The sequence below is a fragment of the Aquarana catesbeiana genome, linkage group LG03 (assembly GCF_042186555.1).
Source record: "Aquarana catesbeiana isolate 2022-GZ linkage group LG03, ASM4218655v1, whole genome shotgun sequence".
In the NCBI taxonomy this organism is placed as follows: Eukaryota; Metazoa; Chordata; class Amphibia; order Anura; family Ranidae; genus Aquarana; species Aquarana catesbeiana.
Window position 1 is genome coordinate 212,151,378 of NC_133326.1, and position 20,280 is coordinate 212,171,657.

At 47.0% G+C, this 20,280-nt stretch overlaps 1 protein-coding gene across 2 annotated transcripts in view; it reads right to left on the bottom strand.

The window, feature by feature from the left end:
* The window catches only part of HDAC10 (histone deacetylase 10), a 98,200-nt gene that overhangs the window by 35,597 nt on the left and 42,323 nt on the right, over window positions 1-20,280 (bottom strand). For both annotated transcript variants that reach the window (XR_012242841.1, XM_073619750.1), the window contains exons 8-11: window positions 18,709-18,835; window positions 3,637-3,702; window positions 1,190-1,249; window positions 201-290 (exon numbers count right to left, since the gene is read on the bottom strand). Coding sequence is in view for 1 of the 2 variants with exons in the window: in XM_073619750.1 (XP_073475851.1) it covers window positions 201-290; window positions 1,190-1,249; window positions 3,637-3,702; window positions 18,709-18,835 (343 nt within the window). In the remaining variant the exon portion in view is untranslated. The remainder of the gene's footprint in view (window positions 1-200; window positions 291-1,189; window positions 1,250-3,636; window positions 3,703-18,708; window positions 18,836-20,280) is intronic.

The window sequence follows — 20,280 nt, forward strand, 5'->3', positions numbered from 1 at the left end:
AAAAAAAAAAGCCTTAAAAAAGTAAACTAATGCAGCCACCACAGCCAAGGAGTGGTAAACTGCAATAGATTACAGCTTTGTTTTTGGGTTTGCGTACGCTTTTAAGTATTTAATAATAAATGCATCATTTGGAGTAATGCAAAATCAATTAGTATGTTAGTAATGTAGCGGACACAGTAAAAATGTAGATAAGTATTTACCTCAAGGACAGCACATAGTTTTCCATGGCCAACATGCATAAGCATATGAGTGAGGTGGGAAAAACACTCCGGGGTTGCGCGCATTAGTCCCTGTAAGAACAGAAGTGTACACCATCTATGTTCAATAACACAGTGATTACCTTATCTCCGCACTTATAAATACAAAAAACATGAAATTAAAGAATGGCAGTTTGTCACATACCAAAACATCAGTGTGCTAGGCTCTGATTGAAGCAGTCATTTACTGGACTAAGTGCTGCATGCCAGTTCTATAGCCATGATAACCAACTAAGATTCACCAAGTCACTGCTGTTAAACAGCTATGCAGCACTTAAAGTGGTTCTAAAAGGTGCAACGTTTCTTTTACCCTAAAGCATTCTATACATTAAGGTCAAAAAACTTCTGGGTCCACTCGACCCCCCCAAACCTCGCCTTATACTTACAGTACCAGAGCTCCATCTCGATCCAGCAATGTGCTTGAAAGCAGCAGCTCTCTATCTCCTCATTTGCTCCCCCTGCTGTCAGTCACAGCCAGTGAGCCAATCGGGGGGGGAGGCGAGCCACGGTCATGTGTGCACAAACAACGCTTGCTATTGGGGGCACTCAGTAGATGTAAGGAGCCAAAACTGCCAGTGAGGGACCTCAAAAGAAGAAAATGGGGGCTGCTCTGTTCAAAACCATTACACAGAGCAATGGTTTGTTATTTCTATTAAAAAAAATCCTTTAGAATCATTTTTTTTTTTTTTAGATCAGAAAGGTGTCTATTGTAAACTTAGAAAAGAGGAACTGTACAATAAGATAATACATATCCAGGACATACAGAGCACACATATACATGTTACAGCACAGTCGTGTGTGGAAAGGTAAGGATATTGTCCTTTAGAATCACTTTAAGGGAATGGCTGCTTCTATCAAAGCCTTATCAGTTTTTTTATGGCAGAACTAAAAATATAATTTTTCTAAACCATTATTAAGCACAACATACTTACCTCAGGGTCTCCAAATCCTGAATCATATCCAGCTGACACCAAAACAAGTTCAGGATTAAACTAAAAATATAAAGAAAAGAACTTTGGTATTATTTAATTGCATAGGATTTTCAAAGATATATATATAGCTTTAAACTGTAAATCAGTTAAAAATGTAAATAAAATGCCCTACAAAATACATAGGGGAATCAACAAAGTTTTTAGTGCAACAAATCAGGACCTATTCCAGGACCATCTGCGCCACCCATGGTCACCTGACTCATTTGCATAAATTACTGAATGTGGTGAATTAAAGTGATACTAAAGCTTCATTTTTTTTTTTTTTAAATAACAAACATGTTATACATACTTCCACTGTGCAGCTCGTTTTGCACAGAGTGGCCCTGATCCTCGTCTTCTGGGGTCCCTCGGTGGCTGTCTCGGCTCCTCCCCGCTTCTGATAACCCTCTCTGGGAAGCGCTCTCCCAAGGGTGTTACCTTACGGGCACGCTCCCGAGTCCTGTATTCGGCGTCCATAGCCGCCAACTACAGGACTCGGTCCTGCCGCCCCGGCGCGCCGCATCATTGGAGTTGATTGGCTGCGCTGCTATCAATCTATCCAATGAAGAGCCAAGAAGAGCCGAGAAGCCCGGGCCGAGAAGCCAGCGCGTTCACGACATGGGACTTTCGAGGGCTCAGGTAAGTAAAAGGGGGGGGGCTGGGGGGCCTGTAAGCATCGGATGTTTTTTCACATTAATGTATAGGATGCATTAAGGTGAAAAAACGGGAAGCTTTACAACCCCTTTAAGTCCAATACATAAAAAAATTAAATTAAAATAAAAATTTGCAGGTAAATGTTGTTTAAAAAGCTCTTAAAGTGGATGTAAACCCGATTTTTTTTTTTTGTTTTTTTTTTGTTTTTAATTAAGGCTTGTACAGTATAGGATTTCATGTCATCTGTGGTGAAGAGTTAATCCAGCTTTGAGCAGTTCTCTTATCTTTTTTCAGTGAGATAAAAACTGACACAGAGAAATAGGAGTCAGTTTGACCCTCTTGCTGTGACAGGTGATTTACATATATCTCATGCACAAGCCTGAGAGAGGCATTCTGTGTACTTAAGATCCCCTCCTTTATTCAGCAGCTCTCCCAGGATTGGCTGCGCCACACCTCAGCATGATTGGGCATGCTGAAGTCATCTGGTGACTTTTCTGAGTTTTGACTGGATGTTAGAGATCATAGCAGAAGTTCAGTGTAAGAAATACACAGGAGAAAATGCATGTTGACAAGAGGAGTGTAGAGGTGGGCGGGGAGTCTACTGACATCACGACTCCACCCACCGAGCTCCAGACAACAGATCCATCGACAGAATCTGCAGTTTTTCGGGTCTCATAACAGACAGAGGGGAGACATTTGACAGGTAAAGATACATGCAGGAGGCAAGTATGTCCTTATAGATAACCATTGTGGCAACAGTTTAGAAAGGATGAGAGTGGGTTTATATCCACTTCAAGTCCAATTCACAAACGGACCAGAGAGTAAAAAAACATGCGATATTTACCACCAGGGTTTTTCTACGGTATTTGTCAGAAAACAGCGTGGGGGTCGGTGTTTTCTGACAAACAGCTGGTTGCTAAGGAGTGGCCCAGAAAGCCGACCGCCGCTTTCTTAACAAATGAATCATCAGCTGCTATTGCTGGGAAAGTTAAAAAAATGCTGATAATTAAGGCTGGCCCCCTACTACAGATTCCGCTGTTCGACAGTTCTTATATAGGTAAGGGGCAGGGCCACCTGGCTACGTCACCTGGTGGTCCCACCCCCTTGTGACATCACGGATTGTTAAATGGCGGAGTCTGCTGTAGGCAGCCAGCCTTTGTTTTTTTCCCCCTTTCTTGTCGGTTGGTGCGTGGGTGGCGCGATTGACATTTGAGGGCATGTGGCCTGGTATAGTTCAGCAGCAGGGCGCTCGCTCGTCCCCCTTTCCTGACCGGCCAGGCTGCATGCTCGATAAGGGTCTGGTATGGATTTTGGGGGGATCCCATCTGCCATCTGGAGGGGGTCACATAGCGGAGAGATGCCTACCTAGGATTCCTCTGGTCCATTCAATTTAAGCGCATTTTGACCTACTGTAAAAAGTGGTCAGACACCTTTGGTGAGTTGCCATCTACCTCATGAGCACTCGTGGAGAAGGTTTTATTTGAAGGAACATCAAACCAGAAGATTTAATTTATTTATGGTGTTGGGATTGTCACTTTGGACTTTATATATTTATTTGCTTTTGTAATCACCATATGCCTTTTCACTTTTAGTTTGTATGTAGTTTTTTAGCGCCAACACCTTTACATTGGATTTTTTTTTTTTTTTTTTTATACGATTTATACAACACTTTCTTAAAGGGTCAACTATGTTTTAAATTAATACACTAGGCGCCATTTTCAACCCACTTATCACATTAGCTTGATAAAACTTACCTCAAATGCTAAAGGAAGAAGCACATGGAAAAAAGCTGCAATATATTCACCATTACTCATGCCGATCTGAAAATCATGGTTTAAAGACAAAAAATGTAAATGTAATTTTAAATTATACAGACTGTGACAAAGAAGTGATAGCCAAGTATAACTAAAGGTAAAAGTTTTTTTTTTAGTTTTGGACAGACTGGAGAGGGATTAGAACACTTGTCAAGTTTATATTGCTTTCCGTGCCACCATTAGGGAGATTCATCCTCTCAATTTGTTCTGTTTACCATTAGCATTGAAAGTAAGGAAAACCTACACATTGGGTTGTCCCCAGAAAAGTAATATAAAATCTTCCAATGGGGACACTAGTTCTGGTGACCTGGGGGGCCCAAGGGATTCCCTTAATACGGATTTCCTCTCACTTCCTGTTTTAGCTAAAGGACAGGAAGTGAAGGTAAATCTCCCCAGTGGGGCACAGATGGCAAAAAAATCTAACAGGGGTTTTAACCCTCTTACTCTATCCAAGATTAGAAAAAAGTTTTGCATATAATTCTTTAATACTTCAACGCAAGATTGGTTGTGCAACATCACGACTTCAGTCAGATTTAAGTATGCCTTTTAACCACTTGCCAACCACCCACCGCATATTTACTGCAGCAGGTCGGCTCTATTGCGCAAAATCACGTACCTGTACATCATTTCATGCAGTAGACACTGGGGGGCGGGCCCACGCCACCCAGGCATGAACTCGAGCTGATTGGAAACAGGGGATGCCAATCAGCAAGTCCGGCAGACCCGATGTCCGCTGCCCACCCGGAATTGTTCCCAGGAGAGCCAGAAAGGTGATCTGCCTATTCATTCTGACAGGGGAGAAGATGGAGATCTTGTGTTCCTGCTAAGCTGGAACACCAATCTCTATCTTCACTCAGCCAGAGCAGCCCCCACACAGTAAGAAAGCACCCCCTAGGGACACACTTAACCCTTTGATCGCCCCTGATGTTAACCCCTTCCCTGCCAGTATCATTAGTACAGTAACAGTGCATATTTTTAGCACTGATCACTATATTGGTGTCACTGGTCCCCCCAAAAAAAACAGTTAGGTGTCTGATTTGTATCGCATAGGTGATCAGATACCACCAAAAGAAAGCTCTATTTGTGGGGGGAAAAAAAGGACATTGATTTTATTTGGGTGCAGCTTTGCAACTGTCAGTTAAATTAATGCAGTGCCATATCGCAAAAATAGGATTTTTTAAAACAGCTTACCTGTAAAATCCTTTTCTTTTGATGGACATCACGTGACACAGAGCCTCAGTAATTACTGATGGGTTATATAGGTATCACTGGTGATTGGACACTGGCACACCCTAACCAGGAAGTTCAACCCCCTATATAATCCCTCCCCTTGCAGGGATACCTCAGTTTTGTAGCCAGGCAATATAGTGTATTAGAAGAGGGGCGGTGATGTCCATCGAAAGAAAAGGATTTTACAGGTAAGCTGTTTTTAAAAATCCTATTTTCTTTCTCGAACATCACAGGACACAGAACCTCAGTAATTACTGATGGGATGTCCCAGAGCAATATGCTATCTGGGGGGGGGGACCACAACCAAGTAAGGTGCAATCAGACCTGAGGACCCTGTACCACTGCCTGCAGCACACTACGCCCAAAGGCGATATCCTCATGCCTTCTCACATCCACCTGATAGAATCTGGTGAATGTATGGACTGAAGACCAGGTTGCGGCCTTGCAGATTTGAGCCATAGAGGCCCGGTGATGCACTGCCCAAGAAGCACCAATAGCCCTTGTGGAATGTGTCCTGATCTGAAACGGAGGAATCTTCTGTTTCAAACCGTAAGCTTGAATCATCAATTGTCGAATCCATTTAGAAATGGTAGCTTTTGATGCTGCCTGTCCTCCACTGGGACCCTCTGGCAGCACAAACAAAACATCAGTTTTGCGAATCTGAGCAGTCGCTTCCAGATAGGCCTTAACTGCTCTTACTACATCCAAAGAATGTAGTGATCTTTCTTCCGGAGAACAGGGATCTGGAAAAAAGGAAGGTAGAACAATGTCTTAGTTTAGATGAAAATCTGAAACCACCTTCGGTAAAAAACTAGGATGAGGGCGCAGTACCACTCTATCCTTGTGTACAATCAAATAAGGCTCTTTACAGGAAAGAGCTGCTAATTCTGATACTCTTCTAGCAGAAGAGATGGCTACCAGAAAAATTAACTTCCTTGTCAGCAAGACTAAAGGAATCTGACGTATTGGTTCAAAAGGCTGTTTCTGTAACACAGACAGAACCAAGTTCAAGTCCCAGGGGTTTAGGGGCGCCTTAACCGGAGGATTAAGACGCGTCACCCCCTGCATAAAGTTTCAGACCAAATAATGCGAAGCAAGTGGCCGTTGAAATAATACTGATAAGGCTGAGACCTGGCCCTTGATGGTACTCAAGGCCAGCTTAATCTCTAATCCCAATTGTAGAAAATCAAGAATTCTACCAATCACATATTTTCTGGGATGCCAACCCCTGGATTCACACCAGGATATATAAGCTTTCCAGACTCTATGATAAATCATTCTGGAAGCTGGCTTCCTTGCATTGATCAAGGTAGATATCACAGGACCTGAAAGCCCACGACTCTTCAGAACGTGGTTCTCAATAGCCAAACCGTCAAATTTAGCGTACCGGTAGTGTCCACGGGGAACCCACCGTCATCCTTACTATTTCCGCATACCACGTCCTTCTGGGCCAAGCGGGGGCCACCAGAAGTACTGACTTCCTTTCCTGCCTGATCCTGCGAAGGAGTCGTGGCAGTAGCAGAATAGGAGGGAATGCATAAATCAGTAAGAACTGATGCCACGGAATCACCAACGCATCCATCCCGTGTGCAAGAGGATCCTTTGTCCTTGCCACAAATCTGTCTATCTTTTTGTTGAATCGGGATACAAAGAAATCTACATCTGGAACCCCCCATCTTTGGCATATGGCCCAAAAGACATCGGGATGCAGAGACCATTCCCCTGGAATTAACTGCTGGCGACTTAAATAGTCCGCCTGCCAGTTCTCTATCCCCGGAATAAAGACTGCCGATATGCATGGCACATGCTTCTCTGCCCAGACTAAGATCTGGTTCACCTCCTTTTGAGCAGCTCGGCTCCTGGTGCCTCCCTGATGATTGACATAAGCCACTGCTGTACATTGTCAGACTGGATCCTGACCAGGCAACCCTGTAGCCTGATAGTCCAGGTCTTTAGGGCAAGATATATACCGCCCGGATCTCCAGAATGTTGATGGGCAAGGTCTTCTCGGTCTTGGACCATACCCCCTGAACCGCAGACTGTTCCAGAACTGCTCCCCAACCCAACAGACTGGCATCTGTTGTTACCACCGTCCAGGTAACCGGCAAAAAGGATTTTCCCTTCTGCAGATTTTTGGGTATGTGAGCCACCAATTGAGGCTCTGATGCACCGCATGAGATAGGTGCATCGGAAGGTCTAATGCCTGAACCTTCTTGTTCCAGGCCGACAGAATACTGTGCTGCAGTAGTCTTGAATGGAACTGAGCATAGGGAACCGCTTCGAACGAAGACACCATCTTTCCCAGCAGCCTCATACAAAGGCGGACAGAGGGACCCTTCTTGGTCCTGACTGCCAGGATCAGCTCCCTTAAAGCAGTGATCTTTGCCTGAGGTAGAAATACGTTCTCCTGGCTTGTATCTATGATCAGACCCAAATACTCCAGTCTTCTTACTGGTTTTAGGAAAGATTTTTCTAGGTTGAGGATCCAACCTAGGTCTGCCAGATACTTGACTGTGGTCCTCAAGTTCCCGTTCAAGGAGGCTACCGACTGGTCTATCAGGAGCAGGTCGTCTAGGTATGCTATGACAGCTATACCCTGAGCCCTTAATCTGGCCAGAGGAGGAGCCAAGACCTTTGTGAACACTCGAGGTGCAGTGGCTATCCCAAAAGGCAGAGCCACAAACTGGAAATGGCGCCCTTCTACCTCGAAGCGCAGAAACTTCTGATGAGCAGGAAAAATGGGCACATGCAGATATGCATCTCTGATGTCTATCGATGCCAGAAATTCTCCTCCCTGCAGGGTGGAGACTACTGTCCGAATTGATTCCATGCGGAAGGATTGAATCCTTAGGAATCGGTTCAGATCCCTTGAATCCAAAAATAGGATTTTTTAAAACAGCTTACCTGTAAAATCCTTTTCTTTCGAAGGACATCACGGGACACAGAGCCACAGTAATTACTGATGGGTTATATAGGTATCACTGGTGATTGGATACTGGCACACCCTATCAGGAAGTTCAACCCCCTATATAATCCCTCCCCCTTGCAGGGATACCTCAGTTTTGTAGCCAAGCAATATAGTGTATTAGAAGAGGGGCGGGACCTCTGTGTCCCATGATGTCCTTCGAAAGAAAAGGATTTTACAGGTAAGCTGTTTTAAAAAATCCTATTTTCTTTCTCGAACATCACGGGACACAGAGCCACAGTAATTACTGATGGGATGTCCCAGAGCAATGCTACCTGAGGGGGGGGAACCACGACCAAGTAGGGTGCAATCAGACCTGAGGACCCTGTACCGCTGCCTGCAGCACACTACGCCCAAAGGCGATATCCTCATGCCTTCTCACATCCACCTGATAGAATCTGGTGAATGTATGAACTGAAGACCAGGTTGCGGCCTTGCAGATTTGAGCCATAGAGGCCTGGTGATGCACTGCCCAAGAAGCACCAATAGCCCTTGTGGAATGTGCCCTGATCTGAAACGGAGGAATCTTCTGTTTCAAACCGTAAGCTTGAATGATCAACTGTCGAATCCATTTAGAAATGGTAGCTTTTGACGCTGCCTGTCCTCTATTGGGACCCTCTGGCAGCACAAACAAAACATCCGTCTTGCGGATCTGAGCAGTTGCCCCTAGATAGGCCTTAACTGCTCTTACTACATCCAACGAATGTAAAGATCTCTCTTCCGGAGAACAGGGATCTGGAAAAAAGGAAGGTAGAACAATGTCTTGGTTTAAATGAAAATCAGAAACCACCTTCGGTAAAAAACTAGGATGAGGGCGGCGTAGTACCACTCTATCCTTGTGTATAATCAAATAAGGCTCCTTACAGGAAAGAGCTGCTAATTCTGATACTCTTCTAGCAGAAGAGATGGCCACCAGAAAAATTTATTTCCTTGTCAACAAGACCAAAGGAATCTGACTTATTGGTTCAAAAGGCTGTTTCTGTAACACAGCCAGGACCAAATTCAAGTCCCAGGGGTTTAGGGGCGCTTTAACCGGAGGATTAAGACGCATCACCCCCTGCATAAAGTTTCGGACCAAAGAATGCAAAGCAAGTGGCCGCTGAAATAATACTGATAAAGCAGAGACCTGGCCCTTGATGGTACTCAAGGCCAGCTTCATCTCTAATCCTAATTGTAGAAAATCAAGAATTCTACCTATGACATATTTCCTGGGATGCCAACCTCTGGATTCACACCAGGTTATATAAGCTTTCCAGACTCTATGATAAATCATCCTGGAAGCTGGCTTCCTTGCATTGATCAAGGTAGATATGACAGGACCTGAGAGCCCACGACTCTTCAGAACGTGGGTCTCAATAGCCAAACCGTCAAATTTAGCGTTTGTAAGGCAGGATGGAACACTGGACCCTGAGATAACAGGTCTGGGCGTACCGGTAGTGTCCACGGGGAACCTACTGTCATCCTTACTATTTCTGCATACCAAGTCCTTCTGGGCCAAGCGGGGGCCACCAGAAGTACCGACTTCCTTTCCTGCCTGATCCTGCGAAGGAGTCGTGGTAATAGCAGAATAGGCGGGAATGCGTAAATCAGTGAGAACCGATGCCACGGAATCACCAACGCATCCGTCCCGCATGCAAGAGGATCTTTTGTCCTTGCCACAAATCTGTCTATCTTTTTGTTGAATCGGGATGCAAAGAGATCTACATCTGGAACCCCCCATCTTTGGCATATGGCCCAAAAGACGTCGGGATGCAGAGACCATTCCCCTGGAAGTAACTGCTGGCGACTTAGATAGTCCGCCTGCCAATTCTCTATTCCCGGGATGAAAACTGCCGATATTCATGGCACATGTATATCTGCCCAGACTAAGATCTGGTTCACCTCTTTTTGAGCAGCTCGGCTCCGGGTGCCTCCCTGATGATTGACATAAGCCACTGCTGTGGCATTGTCGGACTGGATCCTGACCGGACCACCCTGTAGCCTGATAGTCCAGGCCTTTAGAGCTAGATGTATCGCCCGGATCTCCAGAATGTTGATGGGTAAGGTCCTCTCTGTCTTGGACCATACCCCTTGGACCGCAGCCTGTTCCAGAACTGCTCCCCAACCTGACAGACTGGCATCTGTTGTTACCACCGTCCAGGTAACCGGTAGAAAGGATTTCCCCTTCTGCAGGTTTTCGGGTATGAGCCACCAATTGAGGCTCTGACGCACCGCATGCGACAGGTGCATCGGAAAGTCTAATGCCTGAACCTTCTTGTTCCAGGTCGACAGAATACTGTGTTGCAGCATTCTTGAGTGAAACTGAGCATAGGGAACTGCTTCGAATGAAGACACCATCTTCCCTAGTAGCCTCATACAAAGGCGGACTGAGGGACCCTTCTTGGTCCTTACTGTCAGAATCAGCTCTCTCAAAGCAGTGATCTTTGCCTGGGGTAGAAATATTTTCTCCTGGCTTGTATCTATAATCAGACCTAAATACTCCAGTCTTCTTACTGGTTTTAGGAAAGACTTTTCTAAGTTGAGGATCCAACCCAGGTGTTCTAGATACCTGACCGTGGTCCTCAAGTTTCCATTCAAAGAGGCTACCGACCGGTCTATCAAGAGCAGGTCGTCTAGGTATGCTATGACAGCTATACCCTGAGCCCTTAATCTGGCCAGAGGAGGAGCCAAGATCTTTGTGAACACTCGAGGTGCAGTGGCTATCCCGAAAGGCAGAGCCACAAACTGGAAATGGCGCCCTCCTACCTCGAAGCGCAGAAACTTCTGATGAGCAGGAAAAATGGGCACATGCAGATATGCATCTCTGATGTCTATTGATGCCAGAAATTCTCCTCCCTGCAGGGTGGGAACTACTGTTCAAATTGATTCCATGCGGAAGGATTGAATCCTTAGGAATCGGTTCAGATCCCTTAAGTCCAGAATGGGCCTGACATCCCCATTTGGCTTTTGGACCGTAAAAAGGTTCAGGTTGTAATAGAAGCCCAATCCCTGGTCCTTTGCGGGAACTATCATAATGACCTCCTGCGACAAAAGTCGCTCTAACGCTAGAAGGAGCGACTGCTTCTTCTCTGGGTCTCTGGGAACATTTGATCTGAGGAACCGAGGAGAGGGGAATTCCTGAAACTCCAGCTTGTACCCTAAGGTTACCGTGGAGATTACCCATCTGTCCCGGAAGTCTTCCTGCCAGAGCCCTGAGAACTGTCGCAGTCTTCCCCCCACTCGAGTGAGCAGGGGCGCCCCCTCATGCAGAGGTCTTAGTGTTTTGCCTAGTAGGCTTCTTTCCCCAGGACTTCTTTTGTCCCTGGGGTTGACTCTTGTCTCTGGACCCCGATGGAGGCGGCCGTCGAGACTGCCTGGAGGCTGAAGCCCCCGGCGCTGGGGAAAGAGTCCGTTTGAAAGAGGGACGCTTACTCTTCTTCTTGACAGGTAAGAGAGTGCTTTTCCCACAAGAGATTCTCTTGATATAGTTATCCAAGTCCTCTCCAAACAACCTTGCACTACGAAATGGAAACCCAGCCAGTAGCTTCTTACATGGTGCTTCGGCTGACCAATTTTTCAACCATAGGATTCTACGTATATGCACCAACCCCAGTGAAAGACGGGAGGTTTGCACAATAGAATCTCTAATGGCGTCAACCACAAAGCATAAGGCCGCTGGAAGGTTAGCAAACCCCTGGGCCTGCTGTTCAGGTAATACTTTGATGACCTGCTTAACATGGTCTCTTAAGTATTGACAGACTCCAATCGCTGCTACTGCAGGTTGGGCCACTGATCCTGCTAAGGAGAAAACATCCTTCAATAGGGATTCCATCCTTTTATCTACAGGATCCCTGAGCATCTGAGCATTGTCTACAGGACAAGTCAGGCTATTATTTAAGGAGGAAATGGCGGCATCAATAGCCGGTATTCCCCATATTTTAATAAACTTTTCTTCCATCGGATAAAGTGTTGAAAACTTTCTCGGCGGAAAAAAACGTTTGTCTGGGTGATCCCACTCAGAATAAATGAGCTTTTCAAGTAAAGTATGAACAGGAAAAGCATGTGCTGCTTGGAAAGGTTTCAGTGACCCCAAAGCAGAAGAGGATTCTTTAGCAGTTTCAGGTATGGGCAACTTAAATGTGGAGCGGACCAATCCAGTGAGGATCTGCACTAAGACTTTCTCCTCTTGGGAAGTCGCAGAGGGTCCCTCTCCACCTGATTCCTCCGAAGAGGAATCATCCGTCCCATCCTGAACCTCTGAAAGGGATTCATCTCCTTTATCCCAGAGCTCCTCTGTCTGAGGGTCTTGGGGAACAGAGGAAAGCCTAGTGCGTTTTCTTCCACTGAGTGAAGACATAATCACGGCCATTAATCTTTCCTCTAGACCATTAATGGTTGAGGAAAAAACCTCTTGTGTAATATATACAGGGGCTGAAGTGCCAGAAGCAGGTGTAGCCCCTGACCCCGATGGCTCTCCCTGGATAGCCGTCCCTGGCCCATCTTTAGGGGGGGAGGATGCTTCCGACAGGGGGCCCTCAGAACCTGAACGAGATCCCCTAGTGTCTCTGGTTCCTGGGGTGCTTGAACCTCTTCTACCCATAGTGCAAAGCAACAAGGTGTGAGGTATACAAATGAACACTACCCGCTGAGCGATGTAGTCTGGCTAAAAGCCTTGCTACCCAATGCTCAGTCTGGTGTTACTTCAGTAAATGCTGCCTAGGAGAATGCCTGTGTCCCACCTTACATGCGACCGTCAGCTCTGTGTCTCTCAGAAGGCTGAGTGCACCTGTACAGAGTGCCTTTAATAGCCTGCAGCTGGCCTGAGTGGGAGTCTAAGCACCTGTGCTGACGTCCCGCCCCCTCCTCTACCGCCCCCCCCCCCCCTCGAGTTTTGAAAAAAAACGAGCGCTTCCCGCGCTGCCGACTCTCCTGTCATGCTTCTGGAGAAAGGCTGGGGATGGGGGGGGGGGGGGGAAGGGAGAGAGGCTGGTAACAAGATCTGCCTAAACGGCTATCTTCAGAGATGGTGGCCATTAGGCCGCAGAGCCCGGGTGGTATAACCACTTTCTAGACCCCTGTGGCACCTCTCTAGCCTGGGGGGGAACATTCAAACATGAGAAATCCCCCTTTCCATCTTACCTGTTTGCAGCCTGCTTGAGACGCTGGGACATAATCAGCGATGAAAACACCTGAGACAGACAGTCAGCATGTGCAGGTTTGTGCTCTTGGCAGCCCCCGGTGGTCACAATAGGCATAGCATGCATTTACCTTAAAAGGAGAAAAGCCACTAGAACTCAAAAATTCTGTGGAATCTCCTCTTACCTTATCCAGCCGCAGGGTGCTGTTTACACAGACCCAATCTTCACCTCTCACGGTGGGCTCCGTTTGAAAAAAACGTCAGAGACTGGGGCCCCCTACGAATAGGGGGATCCAACAGTTCTGGGACCGTAAAGCACCTCGCCAGAAATTAGGAAGTTTAAAGCCATTTTCTGATCTGCGGGGTCCAGCTCTCTAAAAAGAGAAGCATTACGGGTAAAACCTCGTTTCTTCGGACACGAGGCCCGGGTACCATTCAATTCGGCCATGAAAAGACACTTTGAATGGATCCGGTTCGCCTGGCTTGCCCCAGTATAGGATCTTAGGATATTCCCTTTGGAGCTCAGCACAGGACATCTTTACACGTCCATCACCTAAGACACTGGCGTAAAAACTGAGGTATCCCTGCAAGGGGGAGGGATTATATAGGGGGTTGAACTTCCTGATAGGGTGTGCCAGTGTCCAATCACCAGTGATACCTATATAACCCATCAGTAATTACTGTGGCTCTGTGTCCCATGATGTTCGAGAAAGAAATGGGTCTGACCTCCCCATTTGGTTTTTGGACCGTAAAAAGGTTGGAATAGAAGCCCAATCCTTGACCCTTCGCGGGAACTACCATAATGACCTCCTGCGACAAAAGTCGCTCTAACGCTAGAAGGAGCGACTGCTTTTTCTCTGGATCTCTGGGGACACTTGACCTGAGGAAACGAGGAGAAGGAAATTCCTGAAACTCCAGCTTGTACCCTAAGGTTACCGTGGAGATTACCCATCTGTCCTGGAAATCCTCCTGCCAGAGCCCTGAGAACTGTCGCAGTCTTACCCCCACTCGAGCGAGCGGGGGCGCCCCCTCATGCAGAGGTCTTAGTGTTTTGCCTAGTAGGCTTCTTCCCCCAGGACTTCTTTTGTCCCTGGGGTTGACTCTTGTCTCTGGACCCAGACGGAGGAGGCCGTCGATAATGCCTGGAGGCTGAAGCCCCCGGCGCTGGGGTAAGAGTCCATTTGAAAGAGGGACGCTTACTCTTCTTCCTAACAGGTAAGAGTGTGCTTTTCCCACAAGAGATTCTCTTGATATAGTTATCCAAGTCTTCTCCAAACAACCTTTCACCACGAAATGGAAACCCAGCCAGGAGCTTCTTACATGGTGCTTCGGCTAACCAACCTTTCAACCATAGGATTATACGTACATGCACTAACCCCAGCGACAGACGAGAGGTTTGCATGATAGAATCTCTGATGGCGTCAACAACATAACATAAGGCCGCTGGAAGGTTAGCCAACCCCTGGGCCTGCTGTTCAGATAAAACCCTGATGACCTGCTTAACATGGTCTCTTAGGTATTGACAGACTCCAATCGCTGCTACTGCAGGTTGAGCCACTGAGCCTGCTAAGGAGAAAACATCCTTCAATAGGGATTCCATCTTTTTATCTACAGGATCCCTGAGCATCTGAGCATTGTCTACAGGACAAGTCAGACTATTATTTACGGAGGAAATGGCATCAATGGCCGGTACTCCCCACATTTTCATAAACTTTTCTTCCATAGGATAAAGTGTTGAAAACTTTTTCGGCGGAAAAAAAACGTTTATCTGGGTGATCCCACTCAGCATAAAGGAGCGTTTCAAGTAAATTATGAACAGGAAAAGCCTGTGCTGTTTGAGGAGGTTTCAGTGACCCTAAAGAAGAAGAGGGTTCTTTAACTGATTCAGATGTGGGCAACTTAAATGTGGAGCGGACCAATCCACTAAGGATCTGCACTAAGACTTTCTCCTCTTGGGAAGTCGCAGAGGGTCCCTCTCCACATGATTCCTCCGAAGAGGAATCATCCGTCCCATCCTGATCCTCTGAAAGGGATTCCTCTCCTTTATCTCAGAGCTCCTCTTCCTGAGGGTCTTGGGAAACAGAGGAAGGCCTAGTGCGTTTTCTTCCGAGTGAAGACGTAATCACGGCCATTAATCTTTCCTCTAAACCATTAATGGCTGAGGAAAAAACCTCCTGTGTAATGCATACAGGGGCTGAAGTGCCAGAAGCAGGTATAGCCCCTGACCCCGACAGCTCTAACTGGCTAGCCATCCCTGGCCCCTCAGGGGGGGAGGATGCTGCAGACAGGGGGCCCTCAGAACCTGAACAAGATCCCCTAGAGTCTCTGGTTCTTGGGGTGCTTGAACCTCTTCTACCCATAGTGCAAAGCAACAAGGTGGAGGTATCACAAGATGAACACTGACTGCTGAGCGATGTAGTCTGGCTAAAAGCCGTGCTACCTAATGCCCAGTCTGGTGTTACTATAGTAAATGCTTCCTAGGAGAATGCCTGTGTCCCACCTTACATGCGACCGTCAGCTCTGTGTCCCTCCAGAAGGCTTAGTGCACCTGCAATCAGTGCCTTTAATAGCCTGTAGCCGGTCCTGTGGGCGTCTGAGCACGCTATGCTGACGCGCCCCCCCCCCCCCCCCGATTTTTGAAAAAACGAGCGCTAGCCGACCCTTCTGGACCAATATGGAGGTCGCTGGGGGAGGGGGAGGAGGGAGAGAGGCCGGTAGTGATGGGCCTGCCCTGTGCAAATGGCGGCGGCCGCGACAGCGGTGAAAATGCGGTGTCTAACTGCCTTACAGATCACCTGCGGCCCCCCCCTAGTCTGGGGGGAGATATCCCTGAGGAGAGCCCCCCATCCATCCTACCTGGAGCTGGCCGGAGGAGCTTGTGCAGCGTCGAACACTTGAGACAGACATCAGCATGAGAAGGTTTGTGCTCTTGGCAGCCCCCGGTGGTCACAATAGGCATAGCATGCATTTACCTTAAAAGAGAAACCTACTAGAATTGAAAAATTCTGTGGAATCTCCCCTACCTTATCCAGCCGCAGGGTTTGTTGTACAGACCCAATCTTCGCCTCTCACGGTGGGCTCCGTTTGAAAAAACCGTCAGAGACTGGGGCCCCCTACGAATAGGGGGATCCACAGTTCTGGCCCTGTAAAGCACCCGGTTAGAAAAACCATTTTCTAATATGCGGGGTCCAGCTCTCTAAAAAGAGAAGCGTTACAGGTAAAACCTCATTACTTCGGACACAAGGCCCGGGTACCATCCAATTCGGCCTAGAAAAGACACTTTGGAATGGATCCTGTTCGCCTGGCCTGCCCCAGTATAGGATATTCCCTTTGGAGCTCAGCACAGGACATCTTTACACGTCCATCACCTAAGACACTGGCGTAAAAACTGAGGTATCCCTGCAAGGGGGAGGGATTATATAGGGGGTTGAACTTCCTGGTTAGGGTGTGCCAGTGTCCAATCACCAGTGATACCTATATAACCCATCAGTAATTACTGAGGCTCTGTGTCCCGTGATGTTCGAGAAAGAAAAAACGTTTATCTGGGTGATCCCACTCAGCATAAAGGAGCTTTTCAAGTAAATTATGAACAGGAAAAGCCTGTGCTGTTTGAGGAGGTTTCAGTGACCCTAAAGAAGAAGAGGGTTCTTTAACTGATTCAGATATGGGCAACTTGAATGTGGAGCGGTAGTGCAGATCCAGTAAGGATCTGCACTAAGACTTTCTCCTCTTGGGAAGTCGCAGAGGGTCCCTCTCCACCTGATTCCTCCGAAGAGGAATCATCCGTCCCATCCCGATCCTCTGAAAGAGATTCCTCTCCTTTATCCCAGAGCTCCTCTTCCTGAGGGTCTTGGGGAGCAGAGGAAAGCCTAGTGCGTTTTCTTCCACCGAGTGAAGATGTAATCACGGCCATTAATCTTTCCTCTAAACCATTAATGGCTGAGGAAAAAACCTCCTGTGTAATGTATACAGGGGCTGAAGTGCCAGAAGCAGGTGTAGCCCCTGACCCCGACGGCTCTCCCTGGCTAGCCGTCCCTGGCCCCTCAGGGGGGGAGGATGCTGCAGACAGGGGGCCCTCAGAACCTGAACGAGATCCCCTAGAGTCTTTGGTTCTTGGGGTGCTTGAACCTCTTCTACCCATAGTGCAAAGCAACAAGGTGGAGGTATCACAAAATGAATACTGATTGCTGAGCGATGTAGTCTGGCTAAAAGCCTTGCTACCCAATGCCCAGTCTGGTGTTCCCTTAGTAAATGCTGCCTAGGAGAATGCCTGTGTCCCACCTTACATGCGACCGTCAGCTCTGTGTCCCTCCAGAAGGCTTAGTGCACCTGTAATCAGTGCCTTTAATAGCCTGCAGCTGGCCCTGTGAGCGTCTGAGCACGCTGTGCTGACGCCCCGCCCCCCCCTCTACCGCGCCCCCCCCCCTTCGTTTTTTGAAAAAACGAGCGCTTCCCGCGCTAGCCGACCCTTCCGGAACCAACATGGAGGAAGGCTGGGGAGGAGGAGGAAGGAGAGAGGCCGGTAGTGATGGGCCTGCACGTACAATGGCGGCGGCCGCCGCGACGGCGGTGAAAGTGCGGTGACTAACCACCCTACAGACCATCTGCGGCCTCCCCCTAGACTGGGGGGAGATATCCCTGAGGAGAGCCCCCCATCCCATCCTACCTGGAGCCGGCCGGAGGAGCTTGTGCAGCGTCGAACACTTGAGACAGACATCAGCATGAGAAGGTATGTGCTCTTGGCAGCCCCCGGTGGTCACAATAGGCATAGCATGCATTTACCTTAAAGGGGAAAACCTACTAGAATTTAAAAATTCTGTGGAATCTCCTCTTACCTTATCCAGCCGCAGGGTTCTTTTACACAGACCCAATCTTCACCTCTCACGGTGGGCTCCATTTGAAAAAAACGTCAGAGACTGGGGCCTCCTATGAATAGAGGGATCCACAGTTCTGTAAAGCACCCGGCTAGAAATTAGGCTAAAAAAAACATTTTCTAATATGCGGGGTCCAGCTCTCTAAAAAGAGAAGCGTTACAGGTAAAACCTCGTTTCTTCGGACACGAGGCCCGGGTACCATCCAATTCGGCCTAGAAAAGACACTTTGGAATGGATCCAGTTCGGCTGGGCTGCCCCAGTATAGGATATAGGATAATCCCCTTTGGAGCTCAGCACAGGACATCTTTACACGTCCATCACCTAAGACACTGGCGTAAAAACTGAGGTATCCCTGCAAGGGGAGGGATTATGTAGGGGGTTGAACTTCCTGGTTAGGGTGTGCCAGTGTCCAATCACCAGTGATACCTATATAACCCATCAGTAACTACTGAGGCTCTGTGTCCCGTGATGTTCGAGAAAGAAAAATGGCCTGGTTATTAAGGGGGTAAAATTTTCCGGGGTTAAAGTGGTTAAAGCTCAATCCGTTTACACATCAAAGGAAGAGAAGATTATTTCAGCACAGGCTGCCGAAAGCAAAACTACACATTCTACATGTGAGAAACTGTGATATCTGGCTATGCGCAGTACATTAGACATGACTTAGTTTAGGGAGCCATAAATGGCTAGAACGAATTGAATTCAATTGCAGAACGGAATTGCTTTTAACACATCTACTATTGTTGAAATTGTGCATTTTGTTCTTTAGTTTATATTATGCTAAATTTTCAACAGGAATAACATTTGTAAAAGAACCCTGAACTTTGTACCTGGTTCCATGGAAGATTTATATTGTACCCTGTTCCTTTGCCTTTTCCAATAAAATCATAATCCGACTCGCGCAGATTTGGCCAGAATGATCCATGTTCATAGCGATGCCAGGAAAAGTACAGGACACTACAGTACAAATGAGGTACAGTCAATATAAAGGCCAATAATTCATCACACAAGGTGTTGTGCTCCAGATTCATATTAGCAGAATGAACTAAAAAAAAAAAAAAAAAAAAACTTCTAGAATTCCCCACCATAAAATGCTGTTTGCAGTTATTACTGCTGGTGAAGTAACTTTAATGAGAAAGGTAAGACAATAATGGTGACAAAATATCATCTCAGCAGATGTATTAAAAATATTATAAAATGTGGCGCTATAATAGTAATACAGAACATGCATATAATCAATTTACAGTGTATATAAATAAAAACCACCAATAATCGTTTCCACACACCACATCCATGTAATGTCCAACGCGAGTAACAGTTATCTTCTTATCCTGTGTACTACTTCACCCAAAAGTAAAAAAAATCATAAATGTCCAATAACAGTGTCCACACTCCTATATTCTAATATATTAAACCTTGATTTTCATTCAAAATCAATCCTGTGTGCAGCTCCAAACAACACTGAAGATTCACCAATGTGCTCCACTCCTAGCAATCGCCAGTTGTGCTCTCACCTTATTTTATAGGACCTAGTGACCAATAAACAAATGGTCCAGGAAAAAAAAAGGAAGATCCTTTTCCCCGAGGGTTACTCTCACTGCGACTTTATCTCCCAGGTCAGACCATACATTCAAGACAAAAAGAGAACTCATAGCACTTACTGTAACCAAACTCTTATTAAAACTATAAAAGCACTCACATAATTAAAATCCAGCATACGCTTTGGGCAATGTCCTTCCTAGTGGTGCGGCCCACTTACTGCAGACCACATGGACACTGCAGCATGTAGACCCCCCCTTCTTTGGCACAAAATATAAACTCTTTAATATCATGTTGCTCCTGAGTGGGATAGACAACAATGGATTTTCTCCTCTTCACGTTATTAACGTGTTTTACCGTTAAAAAAAAAAAAAAAAAATGTTTTTTGGGGATCTATTACATTTTTGGCCAAATTAGTTAAGAAAGGTTGCGAGCACTGAACTTATTCTCTCTGGAGAAGAGACGTTTGGGAGGGGACATGATTTCAATTTACAAATACCATACTGGCACAATAAGGATAAAACTTTTTTTGCGGAAGGGAGTTTAACAAGACACGTGGCCACGCATTAACATTAGAAGAAAAGGGGCGTGGCCTGACGCATGGAGGAGTAAGTCGCTCTCCTTAGGAGCTCCCGCACACGCCGGCACAAACGAGGCTCTTAGCGCTTCCCAGCACCGCCATCCAGGTCTGTTATGGGGAGGAAGGGTGGGGGAGACAGGCACCGAACCCCCGATCCACATCCCGAAGGGGACATAGACCGGTTCTTTACACACTTGGGCCACAACCGCTCCGGCCCCCCCTCGTCCAAGATGGCGCCCGCCCGGACCTCAGGCTCACATGCTGCCTCACAAGGAGCTGCTTC